The sequence below is a fragment of the Ranitomeya variabilis genome, chromosome 2 (genome assembly GCF_051348905.1).
Source record: "Ranitomeya variabilis isolate aRanVar5 chromosome 2, aRanVar5.hap1, whole genome shotgun sequence".
In the NCBI taxonomy this organism is placed as follows: Eukaryota; Metazoa; Chordata; class Amphibia; order Anura; family Dendrobatidae; genus Ranitomeya; species Ranitomeya variabilis.
The window spans coordinates 286,962,367-286,978,991 of NC_135233.1; the positions used below are offsets into that span (position 1 = coordinate 286,962,367).

A 16,625-nucleotide genomic window follows, 5' to 3' on the forward strand; every position below is an offset into this window, starting at 1 on the left:
GTGTGGTGCCACCTGCAGGTCATTTTTCCTTACTGCAGATTTATGAAAATTAACGTTTAAACTGTATTTTGTGATCACATCGTGGATGTGTGGTTTGTTTGGCTATTTTCTTGCTGGAGTTATCAAAGCTTCTGTGACAGAAAACTGGTGTAAAAACTTCAAAAAAGTGACAACATTTTTCTGCAACGTGTAGTTGTGCAAAAATGTTGCAACTTTTGACATCTTCACATCAGTTTAAAACATGTCAGCGTGAATCGGCGGAGTTGGGGAGGAGGCAGGATAGAGTGGCCACACCCCCCTGTCCAGTTCAATAAAAGTGGCGACGTTTCAGCAGCCAGAAATACTACTCCAGTTTTAGCCAGGGTGGATAAAAATCAATGTTTTTTTTAAAAAATCAAAAAAATCGGATTTTTTTGATTTAAATCGGATTTTTTTGATTTAAATCGGATTTTTTTCAATAAACTGCTTTTTGAGGAAAATATTTTACCATCCAAAGGTTCTTCCATCATGAGATAAAGCTGAGTTGTTTAACTCAGTAGAATAAAGGCTGTATATGTGTAACATTCACAATGCCATGCTCTTCCAGAGGTTTCTGTAGGATGCTGACTATCCAACAAGTTTGGGCATGTCAACTGAATGGAAAAAGAAACTAAACCAAAAGTGAAACCAAGCTAGAAGTGTGGAATTAAAGGGGCAGTATGAACAAAATGTGGAGGCTATTAATAGTTTATACAATTAAGACATGCTGCTTTTAAACACCTACCTATTGCCATATAGTAAAACAAAAAAGATTTTTACTTACTTTGGGGTCCCCCCCTCACCCTGGCGTTAGATCGTTGCCCCTAGTTTCGTCCGTGTAACTATGGGCGCACATGCGCACTGCTCTCACTTCTCATTTTAATCGTGATTTATATTAAAAAAAACCTTTTGATTTAAATCAGTGATTTAAATCATGATTAAAATCATGATTTAAATCGATCCGATTTAAATAGAAAAAAATCTTTTGATTTAAATCGTGATTTAAATCATGATTTAAATCGGCGTGATTTAAATCAATCCACCCTGGTTTTAGCCTTGAGTAGCATTTCTGCTGCTTTGCACGGAGGGGCTGGCGACTGAAATTCATTAAGTGGAGTTCGCCTCTTAATGAATTTGGAGCATTGTACTCCCCCAAGACTGGCACAGCATGAGCGAGCGCTATGCTAGTCTTAATTAATTGGATTCAGTGTGTTTGAGAGAACAGTTACTATATATAAGTTAATATACACAGCATGATACGACCTTCACGCATTAGCATTAAAAAAAATCCATATTTTCTGTTTTTTTTGGTGCGGATCTTTTTTCGCATTATACATATATTATTATATTACGTGTCACATGCCTGCATTTTTTTGTGTTCATTGAGTGGCTCAAATTTTAAATCTCACAGGACACACAAGAGAATCACCTCCAAAAATAGTTGTTACTTTATTTTTTGGAGGACCAAAATATTTCCTGACTTTAAGCATAAGACATTGGCCTAAATAATATTTTTTTTCGATAAGGATGCTGTTGCCTTTGCTTCATTTTTTGATTTGACATTGGGATAACGAACAATCCGAAATTAAACCACTTGGCCTCGTAGACTGACGGCACATTGTCCTTTTTAAAAGAATTTTGTGCTTGAGGAAGGGACTCGTGGTCCAGACTTACGGAGGTAGGAACCTCAGCGCCACAAAAGAAAATGGCACTGTAGGTCTTGCTGCAGTGTAAATTAATTTTGATCTGGCAACGAGTCAAAAAAACGATATGGTCCCTGATAAGCCCACACTTGCCGAATTTCCTGATTCCCGGCTCCTGCTCCTCACAGGTTCTTGACATGAAAGAGATCTTATGATTTACGTTATTGCTGTACTAGATTTCTGCCTACCTGCACCCGCAATGGATGTCCTTGACAAAGACCGCTCCCAGTCGAAACGTTGGACCATACCTGTTTTTGACTCCTTGCCGGATCAAACATTTTTTTTACACTGCAGCAAGACATACAGTCTCAGTTTCTTTTGTGGTTCTGAGGTTCCTACCTCAATAATCCTGGCTGTTGGGCATGCCATAATGTCATGGCATCTGTTGTGTATTTTGCTGATCTCGCACAATTTGTTCTTTATAGTGATGGTAAATTGATATTAATCATGACACGTCTAAATGGTTTGCTTTGTAGAAATATTGTGATGATCGGGTAATTACCGTAAGTAAATGCAGAATATTCTACTGGTGCCAGATGTTATGGTGATTGAAGATATATAAAGCATTGCTCTTATCTCATTTGCAGTTTTATTGAATGCTAAAATATTTGAAGGGCAGTTTAGTATATGTCAGTAAAGCAGCCTAGGCTCAAATTGCCCAATAATTCTTCTTCTGCACAGAACTTCCATATTGTACGTTTTTTTGTAGTCCTGTATTGTACTGTATATTTACAGAAGTTTTAGGTTCTGTGCAGATTGGAAGTAGAGTATATATTATGCCTTGTGTCTAGCCTTTAATCTAATAGTACTCATTACATAATTATCTTGTTTAATTGGAACCAGGTAATAACTGTGATTGACTGGCTGTGGTTCACTGCCAAATGACCTGTCAATCAACCAGAGGAGTGTGGTGCTAGGCAGGGAATACAGCGCGAGACAAAGGATCTGGAAGTGCATGACCACAATGCACTTCCAGACTCGTCTACAGAACTTCAACATGTTATTTTTCACTTCTGGAGCAATCTCTTGGGGTCATGAAGTGATCGTCTGGCTTATTTTTTAAAAGGATACACAGTCATAGCATTTTCAAGCCTCTTTTAACATGTCAAGGATATGGACACATATGGGCGCCAACATACAGACCCATAATCCATAGTAAAGTTGAGTATCTTTGTAGTCATGTTGCTCTATTTATTCTGTTCCAAAGGAGATATTGGATCCATGAAGTGACACACACTGTGCTGCAGACGTGTTCACAATGTGTTGCAGAGTCTCTCCTCCTAAAAATGGCTGAAATCATATTTCCTGTCACATGACCACATGGACCACCCTCATTAACGCAATTCAAACGTATGGTTTATTTGGAAACTTTGCATGATTTGCGTCTGGCTGCATTTGCAATAGCCTTCAATGGCAGAATTGACGCTTCCGTTACTCTTGCGTTAGCTTGACCAGACCCGAAAACGCTGCAAGCCGCGTTCGAAGGTCCGTCATAAAAAAACGGAATGTGGCAAACGCATGCCAATTTTGACATGCGTCACGATGTGTCATACAATGCAAGTCTATGGGTGCGTTACAATGTACGTTACATTGCGTTTTCACTACTTAAAAACGTGTCCGTTAGACGGACTCCCCTAGCGCAATGTAAACCTAGCCTAAGCCTTTACATCTAATAATATACTCCAAAGCTGCATTCACTGTTCTTCCCTTTGCTATAGGAAACTGTGAACTGTAAACCTTAACACCTCCATTATTCCATTATTATTTTTGACATACAAATTCTTATCAGCAGTACAATATGTAAATGTAATTACCCCTTATAGTGACATTTATATGGAAATCAGTAGGCATCAATCACGCTCCTTCTCCAACTGGCAGCTAATAGCTGGGAAATGTGTAACTAGAAAATAACCTGTTTAACCCCTTCATGACCTTGGGATTTTCCGTTTTTCCGTGTTCGTTTTTCGCTCCCCTCCTTCCCAGAGCCATAACTTTTTTATTTTTCCGTCAATTTGGCCATGTGAGGGCTTATTTTTTGCGGGACGAGTTGTACTTTTGAATGACATCATTGGTTTTACCATGTCGTGTACTAGAAAACGGGAAAAAAATTACAAGTGCGGTGAAATTGCAAAAAAAGTTGCAGTCCCACACTTGTTTTTTGTTTGGCTTTTTTGCTAGGTTCACTAAATGCTAAAACTGACCTGCCATTATGATTCTCCAGGTCATTCCGATACGATAATTGCGCCATTTTCCGATACTCGTGTCGTCTCCATTTTTCATGATCTGGGGTCGGTTGAGGGCTTATTTTTTTCGTGCCGAGTTGGCGCTTTTAATGATACCATTTCGGTGCAGATACGTTCTTTTGATCGCCCGTTATTGCATTTTAATGCAATGTCGCGGCGACCAAAAAAACAAAATTCTGGCGTTTCTAATTTTTTTCTCACTACGCCGTTTAGCGATCAGGTTAATGCTTTTTTTTATTGATAGATCGGGCGATTCTGAACGCGACGATACCAAATATGTGTAGGTTTGATTATTTTTTTTTATTGATTTATTTTGAATGGGGCGAAAGGGGGGTGATTTAAACTTTTATATTTTTTTAATTTTTTTCACATTTTTTTATTTTTACTTTTGCCATGCTTCAATAGCCTCTATGGGAGGCTAGAAGCTGGCACTACACGATCGGCTCTGCTACATAGCAGCGATCTGATGTTCGCTGCTATGTAGCAGAATGCAGGTGTGCTGTGAGCGCCGACCACAGGGTGGCGCTCACAGCTGCCGGGGATCAGTAACCATAGAGGTCTCAAGGACCTCTATGGTTACTATTCAGAAGCATCGCCGACCTCCGATCATGTGACTGGGTCGGCGATGCGCTCATGCCCGGCCGGAAGCGCCGGTAAAATGCCGCTGTCTGCGTTTGAAAACTGCATTTAACTAGTTAATAGCGGCGGGTGAATCGTTCAAAACAGCTGATATGTCCCTGCTTTGATGCGGGCTCACCGCGGAGCCCTGCATCAAAGCAGGGGACCTGACCTCGGACGTACTATCCCGTCCGAGGTCAGAAAGGGGTTAAATCAGGTTTGTAAGTAAAATGCATAATTTTTACAATTTAAAAAAAAAATATTTTCCATATACAGTAATTATATATGTGTATATCGTGATGAAATCTTGTAATTGTCAAACTTGATTTTTCAGCAGTCTTATTATCATCACAGACAAGATTAATATAAATGGTAATACCTCTATACACAGCTAATAACACAAAAGACATCCTTCATGTACAGTGACTGCAGTGATGAGTAAAACATAGTTTTTATTTTTGAATATCTGTTCTGCATTGTGGAGATGTTAGCTTGTAAAGTTTAGCCTATGATTTATGATAAGCCCAACAAGGCATCACTGGAGATTCTTCTCTGGGAGTGTGAAGTTTTTCCCTTGCAAGACTTGACAAATCAAAAGCAGGAGGTGTCATGAAGGGGAAAAAGGAACATGCCCCTAAAAATGTTTCGAACAGGCTTTTTCTGTGTGAGACATACAATGATACATGGCCCTGATCTCCTCCTTGACCTCTGCACCTACTGTGTAGAGTAGAGCCGTCTCATTACAAACACCTCTAGCAGTTTTCAGCTTGGTAGTCAGTGCGGGAGGAGTAGAGCAGAACTGACAGTGCCCTGAAATAGATGCTGAAAAGAGGTGTTTGTAATGACACACATCTTTGCTGTACTCCTCCTTCTCCCATGCTGACTGCCTTTAGGTGAAAGCTGTTAATATTTTAAAGACTCATAACTCTGCTTTACCTTCCCCCCACACTAACTGCTGTGGGATAAAAGCTGCTAAAGGTGTTTGTAGTCACACACAGCTCTACTCTACCCTGTAGGTGCAGAGATCATGCAAGAGAGAAGGCCTGTCTGTTGCTACATGTCTCAAAGGAGAACGCCTGCTCTAAGGTTTTCTGGGGCATGTTATGTTTTTCATTCCTACTTGTGATTGGTCCTTGTCATACAGGGGAAAAAGTACACACCTACCTGTGAAGAATCTCTGCTAACGCCCGTGCCTTAGAACCTAATGGAGATGAAACATTTAAAAAAAATAAAAACAAATGTTTTATTCAGCTCTGGAGCCACTATTCCTTGATGTAGCCAGTTTAACATGATAAAACTGGTGAAAGGTGATCTTTATCATATATATGATATAAAGCAGTAGGTCATTTTCTAATAAAACATTCTCTTTAAATGACTTTTCAAATCATCTTTAGTATCAAAGGATGATTTAGCTGGGCATAGGACACCTAGTTAGCTATCTTGGACAAAAAAAGTACATTTTAATCATATTAGTTTATTTTTTTATTGTAGGATCTTTTAATAGAAGAAGACGAAATTCCATATTTGTTACTGTGACACTTTTCCTGGTATCCATATTAATTTTAACTGTGGGTCTGGCTGCAACCACCAGAAGTGAAAATGTCACCGTGGGCGGCTACTATCCCGGTGTAATAGTAAGTGTAAATAAATGACTTTTGAACCTTTAATTCTAAATTGTTATGTACAGGGAGCCCCTGTGTACTTTGTTATCGTTATTAGATCCATCAGTTTATAGTAAGTCGCATTTCTTAAAAAAAAAAAAAAAAAAAAAAAAAAAATGTTAGTAAATGTAAGCAAAAATAAAATGAACTGAAGTATAAGTTGGAATGCATCTAAAATAGGAGCATGTTCACACTGGCCACCAGACAGATAATAACCCAACACATAAGCAAAATAGACATATACCCTGCTGTAAGTAAATACATAAAAGCAATAGTGCATATAAATAACGTAGGGTACTTCATAAACACAGTTTTTGATTAAAAAAAAAAGCGTAAAATCCATCCCACCTGAGTCAAGGTGAACCCAAATCGGGATGGTCCTAACCTCTAGTATTAAAACCTTACCATGTATCAAAGTGACATCAGTGTGAATAAGGGCAGAGTAGGACCGGGTCCCAAATAGATTGGCAGCAAATGGGAATCTATATCAACATTATACAAAGCTCAAAAAAGGGAGGAGACACCATTACCTGCACTGTTGGGTATCCATTTGGGACCCGGTCCTACTTGGCACTTATTCACATTGACATCACTTTGACACATGGTAAGGTTTTAATACAAGCGGTTAGGACAGTACCGATTTGGGTTCACCTTGACGCTGGTGGGATGGATTTTATGCTTTTTTTAAAAAATCGAAACCGGTGTTTACTAAGTACCCAAGGTTAATTGTATGCACTATTGCTTTTGCTTATTTACTTACAGCAGGGTATATGTTCATTTTGTTTCTGTCTTGGTTTTGTTTGTTAGCAAATGTGTTTATCTCTCATTGGAGATGTATTGTCCTACAAACCCATAATACCCAGAGAAGCCAGTAACTAATATCAATATGCAAACTGCTACATAGTATAAAATTACTGTGCATGAAAGAACACATTTCTGTCCAATCATCCAATATTTAAATGACAGTTATGGCCAAAACTTTTAAGACTGACACAAATTTTACCAAACTTGCTGCGTCACTGTTTTTAAGATCTTTTAGGCAGATGTTCCTATGGTAACTGAAGTGCAATTATAAACATTTCATAAGTTTTTACACTTCTATTAACAAATCATCAAGTTTATGTAAAGACTAGAGATGGGCGAACCCAAACAGTAAAGTTCGGGGTCTATACCGAACATTTCTCCCTGTGAACTCTCTGAGCTTAGCGCTGCATCGTGAGACTTTTCTTCACTGTGCTAGCGGTGATCTCAGTGAGGTCATTTAGTTCAGGGGCCTGGCTGGAAACGCAGCCTCAGTGACTGGCGGTAACCTCGATGACATCACCACTAGTCACTGAGGCTGCGAACGCAACAGGTCATTCCCCAGTGGTTCTCAGCCTGGACGGTCGCATCTTGGCACCGTCCTGGCTGAAAACTGTCCACAGACATGGATTACGGCGTGGGACAGAATGAGAGACACATGAGGGATATGGTTGTTTTTTTTACAGGAGACGCTGGCCTCAGTGGAATTGGGCATTAGGTGAGTATTTTATTTTTTTACAGGAGACGAGGGCTTTGGTGGAATAGGCATTAGATAAGTATAACTGCGTTTGTTATTTTTAAATAAAAAAGTAAAAGTTGTTTTTTTTCTTCTTCAAATAAAGGACTTTATACTTGCCGAGTGTTTATTTACAATACAACTATAGGATTAGTAATGGATAGGTGTCTTATAGATGCCTCTCCATTACTAAGCCGTGGACTTGATGTCACTGGACAATACAAAGGTAACATCAACCCCACAAATATGAACCCCACTCGCCACCATCACAGGGCAAGTGGGAAGAAACATCTAATTGATGCGCCTTTTCTTGGCAGCTGCGGGCTGCTTTTTTTAGGCTGGTGGGAGGCTAACATCCATTACCCCTTGTAAGCCTGAGATTGGTAGCCCCCAAGTGTCTGCTTTAGCTTGGCTGGTTGTCAAAAAAGGGGGTCCCCATGCCGTTTTTTTTTTTGTTTTTTTTAAGTTATTTAATTAAAAAAAATGGTGTTGGGACCCCTCTATTCTTGATAACAGCCTTGCTGAAGATGACACTGGTGGTTATCAAAAATACAGGGGAACCCACACCATTTTTTAAATTTATTTATTTTAAATTATTAATTTACAGCACAAGCGCTGGCTGATGATATGTCATTTGACAGCGTGGGAACCGTGCCTCTCTGACTGGTGATAATGATTTTACCGTCGATCAGAGGCAGTGTTTGCGGTGCTGTCATGCACATGACAGTGTGGCAAACATTAGATGTTCGGGCCCCCCATTCAACTAAATGGGGTCCGGGTTAGGGTTCAGGTGCTGTTCTTGTACCCAAACCCCACCTTTTTTGTAACTTTTTGGCTGAACCCGCCGGACCTGAACATTCAGGGGTCCGCCTATCTCTAGTAAAGACTCAATATTTACAGAGTTGACCCTTATTTTCAAAACTCCTGTCCTTTGCCCTGGCAGCAGAATATCTGGTTCTGGGCCAAATCCTGCCTGATTGCAACCCGTTCTTGTCTAATCAGTGCTTATGAAAACCAAAATTTGTGTCAGTGTGAAATCTTTTGGCCACGACTGCAGGTATTTCTTGAATATTGAAAAATTAGCCAGTTAACATATATAAGACAACCTTGTCTTTTTTCTTTCTTTTTCTCCTTCAGCTTGGATTCGGATCCATGCTAGGAATAATTGGATCCAATCTAATAGAGAATAAAAGACAGATGGTAAGTGTAATAATCTAATATATAATTGCCTAGAATACTACTTCCTGCAATTTGTGCCAACTTCCGGAGCTAATGTCCGGAGCTAATGTCCGGAGCTAAGTGACGTCACCAGTGTCCTACACCCAGGTAGAGCACAGTGGCCCCAGGCAGAGCACAGGGGCCCCAGGCAGAACATGGGGCCCCAGGCAGAGCACAGGGGCCCCAGGCAGAGCACAGGGGCCCCAGGCAGCATATGGGGCCCCAGGCAGAGCACAGGGGCCCCAGGCAGCATATGGGGCCCCAGGCAGAGCACAGTGGCCCCAGGCAGAGCACACACCAAATCGGAGGCCGAGGGGCCCCGCCAACCAAATCGGAGGCCGAGGAGCCCCGCCCACCAAATCGAAGGCCGAGCGGCCCCGCCCACCAAAGCGGAGGCCGAGGGGCCCGGCCCCGCCCACCAAAGCGGAGGCCGAGGGGCCCCGACCACCACATCGGAGGCCGAAGGGCCCCGCCCACCAAATCGGAGGCTAAGGGGCCCCGCCCACCAAATCGGAGGCCGAGGGTCCCCGCCCACCAAATCGGAGGCCGAGGGTCCCCGCCCACCAAATCGGAGGCCGAGGGTCCCCACCCACCAAATCGGAGGACGAGGGGCCCCGCCCACCAAATCGGAGGCCGAGGGTCCCCGCCCACCAAATCGGAGGCCGAGGGTCCCCACCCACCAAATCGGAGGACGAGGAGCCCCGCCCACCAAAAGTAAGTGCGCCCCCAAAAGTAAGTGCGCCCCCGGGTGCAAAAGTAAGTGCGCCCCCGGGTGCAAAAGTAAGTGCGCCCCCGGGTGCAAAAGTAAGTGCGCCCCCGGGTGCAAAAGTAAGTGCGCCCCCGGGTGCAAAAGTAAGCGCGCCCCCGGCCCCGGGTGCAAAAGTAAGCGCGCCCCCCAGTCCCGTGTGTGAAAAATGCTGCTGTAAAGCTGGTAGCGCTGTTCAAGCACCATGTATTTCCTTCAGGAAATGCCCATCTAATATATAATTGCCTAGAATACTACTTCCTGCAATTTGTGCCAACTTCCGTGGCTTTGTCCGGACATAATGTCCGGAGATAATGTCCGGAGATAAGTGACGTCACCAGTGTCCTACACCCAGGCAAAGCACAGGGGCCCCAGGCAGCATATGGGGCCCCAGGCAGAGCACAGGGGCCCCAGGCAGCATATGGGGCCCCAGGCAGAGCACAGGGGCCCCAGGCAGCATATGGGGCCCAAGGCAGAGCACAGTGGCCCCAGGCAGAGCACAGGGGCCCCAGGCAGAACATGGGGCCCCAGGCAGAGCACAGGGGCCCCAGGCAGCATATGGGGCCCCAGGCAGAGCACAGGGGCCCCAGGCAGCATATGGGGCCCCAGGCAGAGCACAGTGGCCCCAGGCAGAGCACAGGGGCCCCAGGCAGAACATGGGGCCCCAGGCAGAGCACAGGGGCCCCAGGCAGAGCACAGGGGCCCCAGGCAGCATATGGGGCCCCAGGCAGAGCACAGGGGCCCCAGGCAGCATATGGGGCCCCAGGCAGAGCACAGTGGCCCCAGGCAGAGCACAGGGGCCCCAGGCAGAACATGGGGCCCCAGGCAGAGCACAGGGGCCCCAGGCAGAGCACAGGGGCCCCAGGCAGCATATGGGGCCCCAGGCAGAGCACAGGGGCCCCAGGCAGCATATGGGGCCCCAGGCAGAGCACAGGGGCCCCAGGCAGCATATGGGGCCCCAGGCAGAGCACAGTGGCCCCAGGCAGAGCACAGGGGCCCCAGGCAGCATATGGGGCCCCAGGCAGAGCACAGTGGTCCCAGGCAGAGCACAGGGGCCCCAGGCAGCTTATGGGGCCCCAGGCAGAGCACAGTGGCCCCAGGCAGAACATGGGGCCCCAGGCAGAGCACAGTGGCCCCAGGCAGAGCACAGGGGCCCCAGGCAGAACATGGGGCCCCAGGCAGAGCACAGGGGCCCCAGGCAGAGCACAGGGGCCCCAAGCAGCATATGGGGCCCCAGGCAGAGCACAGGGGCCCCAGGCAGCATATGGGGCCCCAGGCAGAGCACAGTGGCCCCAGGCAGAGCACAGGGGCCCCAGGCAGCATATGGAGCCCCAGGCAGAGCACAGTGGCCCCAGGCAGCATATGGGGCCCCAGGCAGAGCACAGTGGCCCCAGGCAGAGCACAGCGATATTTTGGACCACTGTGCGGTGTTTCAGACCCCCTGTGTGATGTCTGGGGCCCTGTTCTTAAGTATATTAAAGATTAAAGTAACGTATATTAAAGTATATTATAGATCAAATTTGACACGTTTATGAGCACCATTGAGTGATATACTCAAGAATGACATAATTTTTCAACATTTTATGGTTTCAAACTGTAAACACTCAGAGTTTTTTTTACTTCAACCAGAAAACCTTAACGGTTCATAAAAAACTTGACTGTTCAGGATATGATAAAAGTCATAGTATTCTGAATCTTTAACTTATAAAGATACCTTTATATGGGGTGATTATTGGTTCCAGAGAGGCTTTCGGCCGATAATCGTACACATGGCTGGTGACAGGACAATACAATATAAACGTTCAAAGGTAAACACTGATAACATTAAAATCTAATATATAATTGCCTAGAATACTACTTCCGGCAATTTGTGCCAACTTCCGTGGCTTTGTCCGGAGATAATGTCCGGAGATAAGTGACGTCACCAGCGTCCTACACCCGCTCAGGGTGGACAAAGATATATGCCTTCGTGGTGCGTGACACTTTTCTGATTGGTTGCCGCCTGCCGCGAGCGACCAATCAGAAATGTGCCGTACTGTCAAGAATTGTCAAGAGCTGGTGAGTGCAGCCATTTTTTGTTCTTTCTTACTATTATTTATTAATTGTATTATTCTTACATTTGAATAAATAAAGTATATATGGATTCTAGACTCCCGATTCTTTAGAATCGGGCTGCCATCTAGTATATTATAAAACATGAAGCACAGATTTTGTTAAAATGAATGAAATTGTAACTTTATTAGCTCCTGTTATTTAGCTCTTGCACCTTGAATCACATCTTCCACCTCCCTACACAGTATAATGTCCCCACAGCCCCCCCCCCCAAAGTTCACAACACAGTCCCCACAATTACCTACAACGTATGATCCAATCAAAATCCCCAGAAATCATTGGTTTGCACTCAAATCTGATAGGAGGTGCTGGTAAAGAGGGAAATATCATGGAGGAAGTATCCACACACTCTCAAGGTTTCTTTTGAATTGCAGATTTTTAATATTAAGTGCAGTAGAGCATGGTCAAGTGTGACATTTTAGGACATAAAGCGAATGACCATATAAGGTTGATTCGCCCCGTTCTGGGTCTTTGTCTTGTGGTCACTGTTTTCAGCAAATATCTTAGAAATGAACTGGCGCCAATGCAGTATATACACATATATTTATTATATACATTTTATAAAATGTTTAATCATGCTTTTAGAACAAGCAGGGCTCATTACTAATGACGGCTATCATTTTATGTACACTATGCCAATGTGTTTTTTTTTTTCATTGAGGTTATCCACATTTACCTTTTTCCAAGTTTAAAGGGGTTGTCCAGTGAAGATAAGTTAGCGCGTATCAATAGGATAGGTGATAACTTATAAATCGATGGGAATTTGACCACTGCACCATTCATACCCTATGGGGCTATTGAGCGCTGCCATCTGCTTTTTTTGGGTGACTCATGGGGAATGAGTTGAGCAGCGGGGATAATGGTGCCTGGTTCTGCTGATTAGTGTGATTCTCAGTAGTCCGACCCTCGCTGATCTAGAAATTGGTGCACTTCCAGACATAACTTGAAAATGTGATTTCTTGCTGCTGGAGCCGTGCTTTTGGGTCACAAATTGTTTTGTCATAAGGGGATAGTACGACTTATCGCTTAAAAGGGGTACATCATTGTATTAATGATTGGGGGGATGGGGGTGTTAATATTTCCGATAGGTTGCCATTTAAGAAAAGTCAGTTCAGTTTTGCCTGTCTATATTTTGCATACTTGTCTATTCTCACCTTTTATCTTGTGTTTTCAGCTTGTTGCATCGATAGTTTTTATCAGTTTTGGGGTGATCGCGGCTTTCTGCTGCGCCATCGTAGATGGTGTGTTTGCTGCAAGACATCTGGTACGTATCTCTTAAGTGACGTCCCTACATTACATTTGTGTGGTTTAATTATGCATTTTTAGCTTATTAACTGTGAGTAATTAAAGGGAGAGTTCATGTTTATAATTTAGGAGCCATTGGTTTTTCTCTTTTCATATGCTAAGAATACCCCAGAGTTAGAGATCTACCTGAATTAATAGTACTAGGTGGAAGTCCCTAATGGAAAACTCAATTTTTTTGTCAGTATGTCATTTTTAAGTAAAAAAAATTCTGGTCTAATGATTATCTTAAAGGGAATGTGCCATTGGAAAATGGCCAATTTGAATCAAATTTTTTTGTTAAATGTAATTTTTAAATTTTTGTTTGATAATGTTTGCGTCCGTTTTACATATTACTATTTATACTTAACAAAAAATCTGAAATCTTTCAATATTCCCACTGTTCACCAAGCATAATGCTAGATTAATAATAATAATCTTTATTTATAAAGCGCCAACATATTCCGCAGCACTTTACAGTTTAACAGTTTCAAACACACCAGTCATAGGTAACAATGTTAACAATACAGTAATAAAGCAAAATAAGACAAAATAAGACGATCCTGCTCGTGAGAGCTTACAATCTACAATGAGGTGGGGAGATACAAAGTACAGGTGTGTATTTACAATGATGTATTTACAATGATGGTCCAGCCATCTTCAGGGGGTGGGGGGTAGATGGAGATAGTGAATGGGCTACACACACACACAAACATAAAATGACTGATTAGGGAACGTGATAGGCCGCTCTGAACAAATGAGTTTTGAGCGAGCGCCTAAAACTATGCAAGTTGTGGATGGTCCTAATATCTTGGGGTAGAGCATTCCAGAGGATTGGCGCAGCACGGGAGAAGTCTTGGAGTCGGGAGTGGGAGGTACGGATTAGTGCAGAGGTTAGTCGAAAGTCGTTTGCAGAGCGCAGCGGTCGGCTAGGCCGATAGACAGAAATGAGGGAGGAGACGTAAGGGGGTGCCGCACTGTGGAGAGCTTTGTGGGTGAGAACAAGTACTTTGAATTGTATCCTGTAATGAATAGACAGCCAGTGTAACGACTGGCGAAGAGCGGACACGTCCGAGTAACGATTAGCCAGATGGACGACCCTGGCTGCTGCATTAAGGATAGACTGGAGAGGGGAAAGTCACATGAGGGGGAGGCCAATTAATAGTGAGTTGCAGAAGTCCAGACGGAAGTGGATTAGGGCGACAGTGAGAGTTTTTGTTGTCTCCATGGTGAGAAAAGGGTGGATTCTAGAGATGTTCTTTAGGTGTAAAGGCCCCGTCTCACATAGCGAGATCGCTAGCGATATCGCTGCTGAGTCACAAGTTTTGTGACGCAACAGCGACCTCAGTAGCGATCTCGCTATGTGTGACACGTACCAGCGATCAGGCCCCTGCTGTGAGATCGCTGGTCGTGTCGGAATGGCCTGGACCTTTTTTTGGTCGCTGAGGTCCCGCTGACATCGCTGAATCGGTGTGTGTGACACCGATCCAGCGATGTCTTCACTGGTAACCAGGGTAAACATCGGGTTACTAAGCGCAGGGCCGCGCTTAGTAACCCGATGTTTACCCTGGTTACCAGCGTAAATGTAAAAAAAAACAAACAGTACATACTCACCATCTGATGTCCGTCAGGTCCCTTGCCGTCTGCTTCCTGCTCTGACTGAGATCCGGCCGTACAGCGAGAGCGCAGCACAGCAGTGACGTCACCGCTGCGCTCTCGCTGTACGGCTGCTCAGTCAGAGCAGGAAGCAGACGGCAAGGGACCTGACGGACATCAGATGGCAAGTATGTACTGTTTGTTTTTTTTTACATTTACGCTGGTAACCAGGGTAAACATCGGGTTACTAAGCGCGGCCCTGCACTTGGTAACCCGATGTTTACCCTGGTTACCCGGGTGCTGCAGGGGGACTTCGGCATCGTTGAAGACAGTTTCAACGATGCCGAAGTCGTTCCCCTGATCGTTGGTCGCTGGGGAGAGCGGTCTGTGTGACAGCTCCCCAGCGATCACACAGCGACTTACCAACGATCACGGCCAGGTCGTATCGCTGGTCGTGATCGTTGGTAAATCGCTATGTGAGACGGGGCCTTAAGCGGCACGAGCGGGCAAGAGATTGTATGTGGGAGGTGAAGGAGAGATCGGAGTCAAACATAACACCCAGACAGTGTGCCTGCTGCCTAGGCGTTATTATGGTGCCACCCACGGAGAGGGAAATGTCAGATTTAGGGAGGCTAGTAGAAGGCGGGAGCAGAAGAAGTTCAGATAGAGAGCGGACATGATGTTAGAGACTGCAGACAGACAGTCAGTCGCGTTCTGTAGTACAGCGGGGGTAAGGTCAGGGGCTGACGTGTATAGTTGTGTGTCATCAGCGTAAAGATGGTACTGAAAGCCAAATCTGCTGATGGTCTGTCCAATTGGGGCCCTGTAGAGGGAGAAGAGAAGGGGGCCAAGGACTGAGCCCTGAGGTACCCCGACAGTGAGAGGAAGAGGAGATGAAGTGGAGCCGGAGAACAGAACACTGAAGGAGCGTTCAGAAAGATAGGAAGAGAACCAGGAGAGAGCAGTGTCCTTAATGCCTAGTAACTGGAGCCTAGAGAGTAGGAGAGGGTGGTCAACAGTGTTGAAAGCTGCAGAAAGATCGAGGAGAATGAGCAGAGAGTGATCACCGTTACATTTTGTTGTCAGAAGGTCATTGGTCACCTTGATGAGTGCAGTTTCTGTTGAATGTAGGGGGCGGAACCCAGACTGTGAAGGGTCTAGGAGGGAGTGAGTGGAGAGGTAACGGGTAAGGCGAGAATAGACTAGGCGCTCCAGGAGTTTTGAGATGAAGGGGAGATTGGAGACCGGTCTGTAGTTGTTTGCGCATGATGGGTCAATGGTGTTTTTTTTTTAGTAATGGAGTAATGATAGAGTGTTTGAAGGAGGAGGGGAAAATGCCAGAGGAGAGGGAGAGATTAAAGATTGTAGTTAGGTGAGTTGTGACGACTGGAGAGAGAGACTGGAGGAGGTGTGAGGGAATGGGGTCGGTGGTGCATGTAGTTGGACGAGAAGAGTAGAGGAGCTTGGAGACTTCTTCTTCTGTGATGGGATCGAATGTGCAGAGTGAGCCAGGGGAGATGCAGGGAGGAATGGGAGTCATTGCACTTGGTGTCTGGGAGCGGATTTCCTGACGGATATTGTCTATTTTCTCTATAAAGTGGGAGGCCAGGTCATCAGCACAAATGTCTGTGATAGGGGCTTGTGCTTTTGGCCTGAGGAGGGAGTGAAAGGTGTCAAAAAGTTTCTTGGGGTTGTTGGATAGTGAGGAGATCAGGGTGGTGTAGAAGAACTGTTTGGCAAGGTGAAGGGCAGAGTTATAGGTCCTTAACATAAATTTGAAGTGTATGAAGTCTCCTGGTGTGCGAGTTTTCCTCCATAAGCGTTCAGCACACCTGGAGCATCGCTGGAGGAATCGGGTTTGCGATGTGAGCCATGGCTGTTTCACTCTGTGTT

General features: G+C 44.7%; 1 protein-coding gene across 1 annotated transcript in view; it reads left to right on the forward strand.

Annotated features, from left to right (window-relative positions):
* The window catches only part of TMEM255A (transmembrane protein 255A), a 70,976-nt gene that overhangs the window by 39,281 nt on the left and 15,070 nt on the right, over positions 1-16,625 (forward strand). The window contains exons 2-4 of the mRNA XM_077285094.1: positions 6,074-6,216; positions 8,918-8,980; positions 13,030-13,119. Coding sequence (XP_077141209.1) covers positions 6,074-6,216; positions 8,918-8,980; positions 13,030-13,119 — 296 coding nt within the window. The remainder of the gene's footprint in view (positions 1-6,073; positions 6,217-8,917; positions 8,981-13,029; positions 13,120-16,625) is intronic.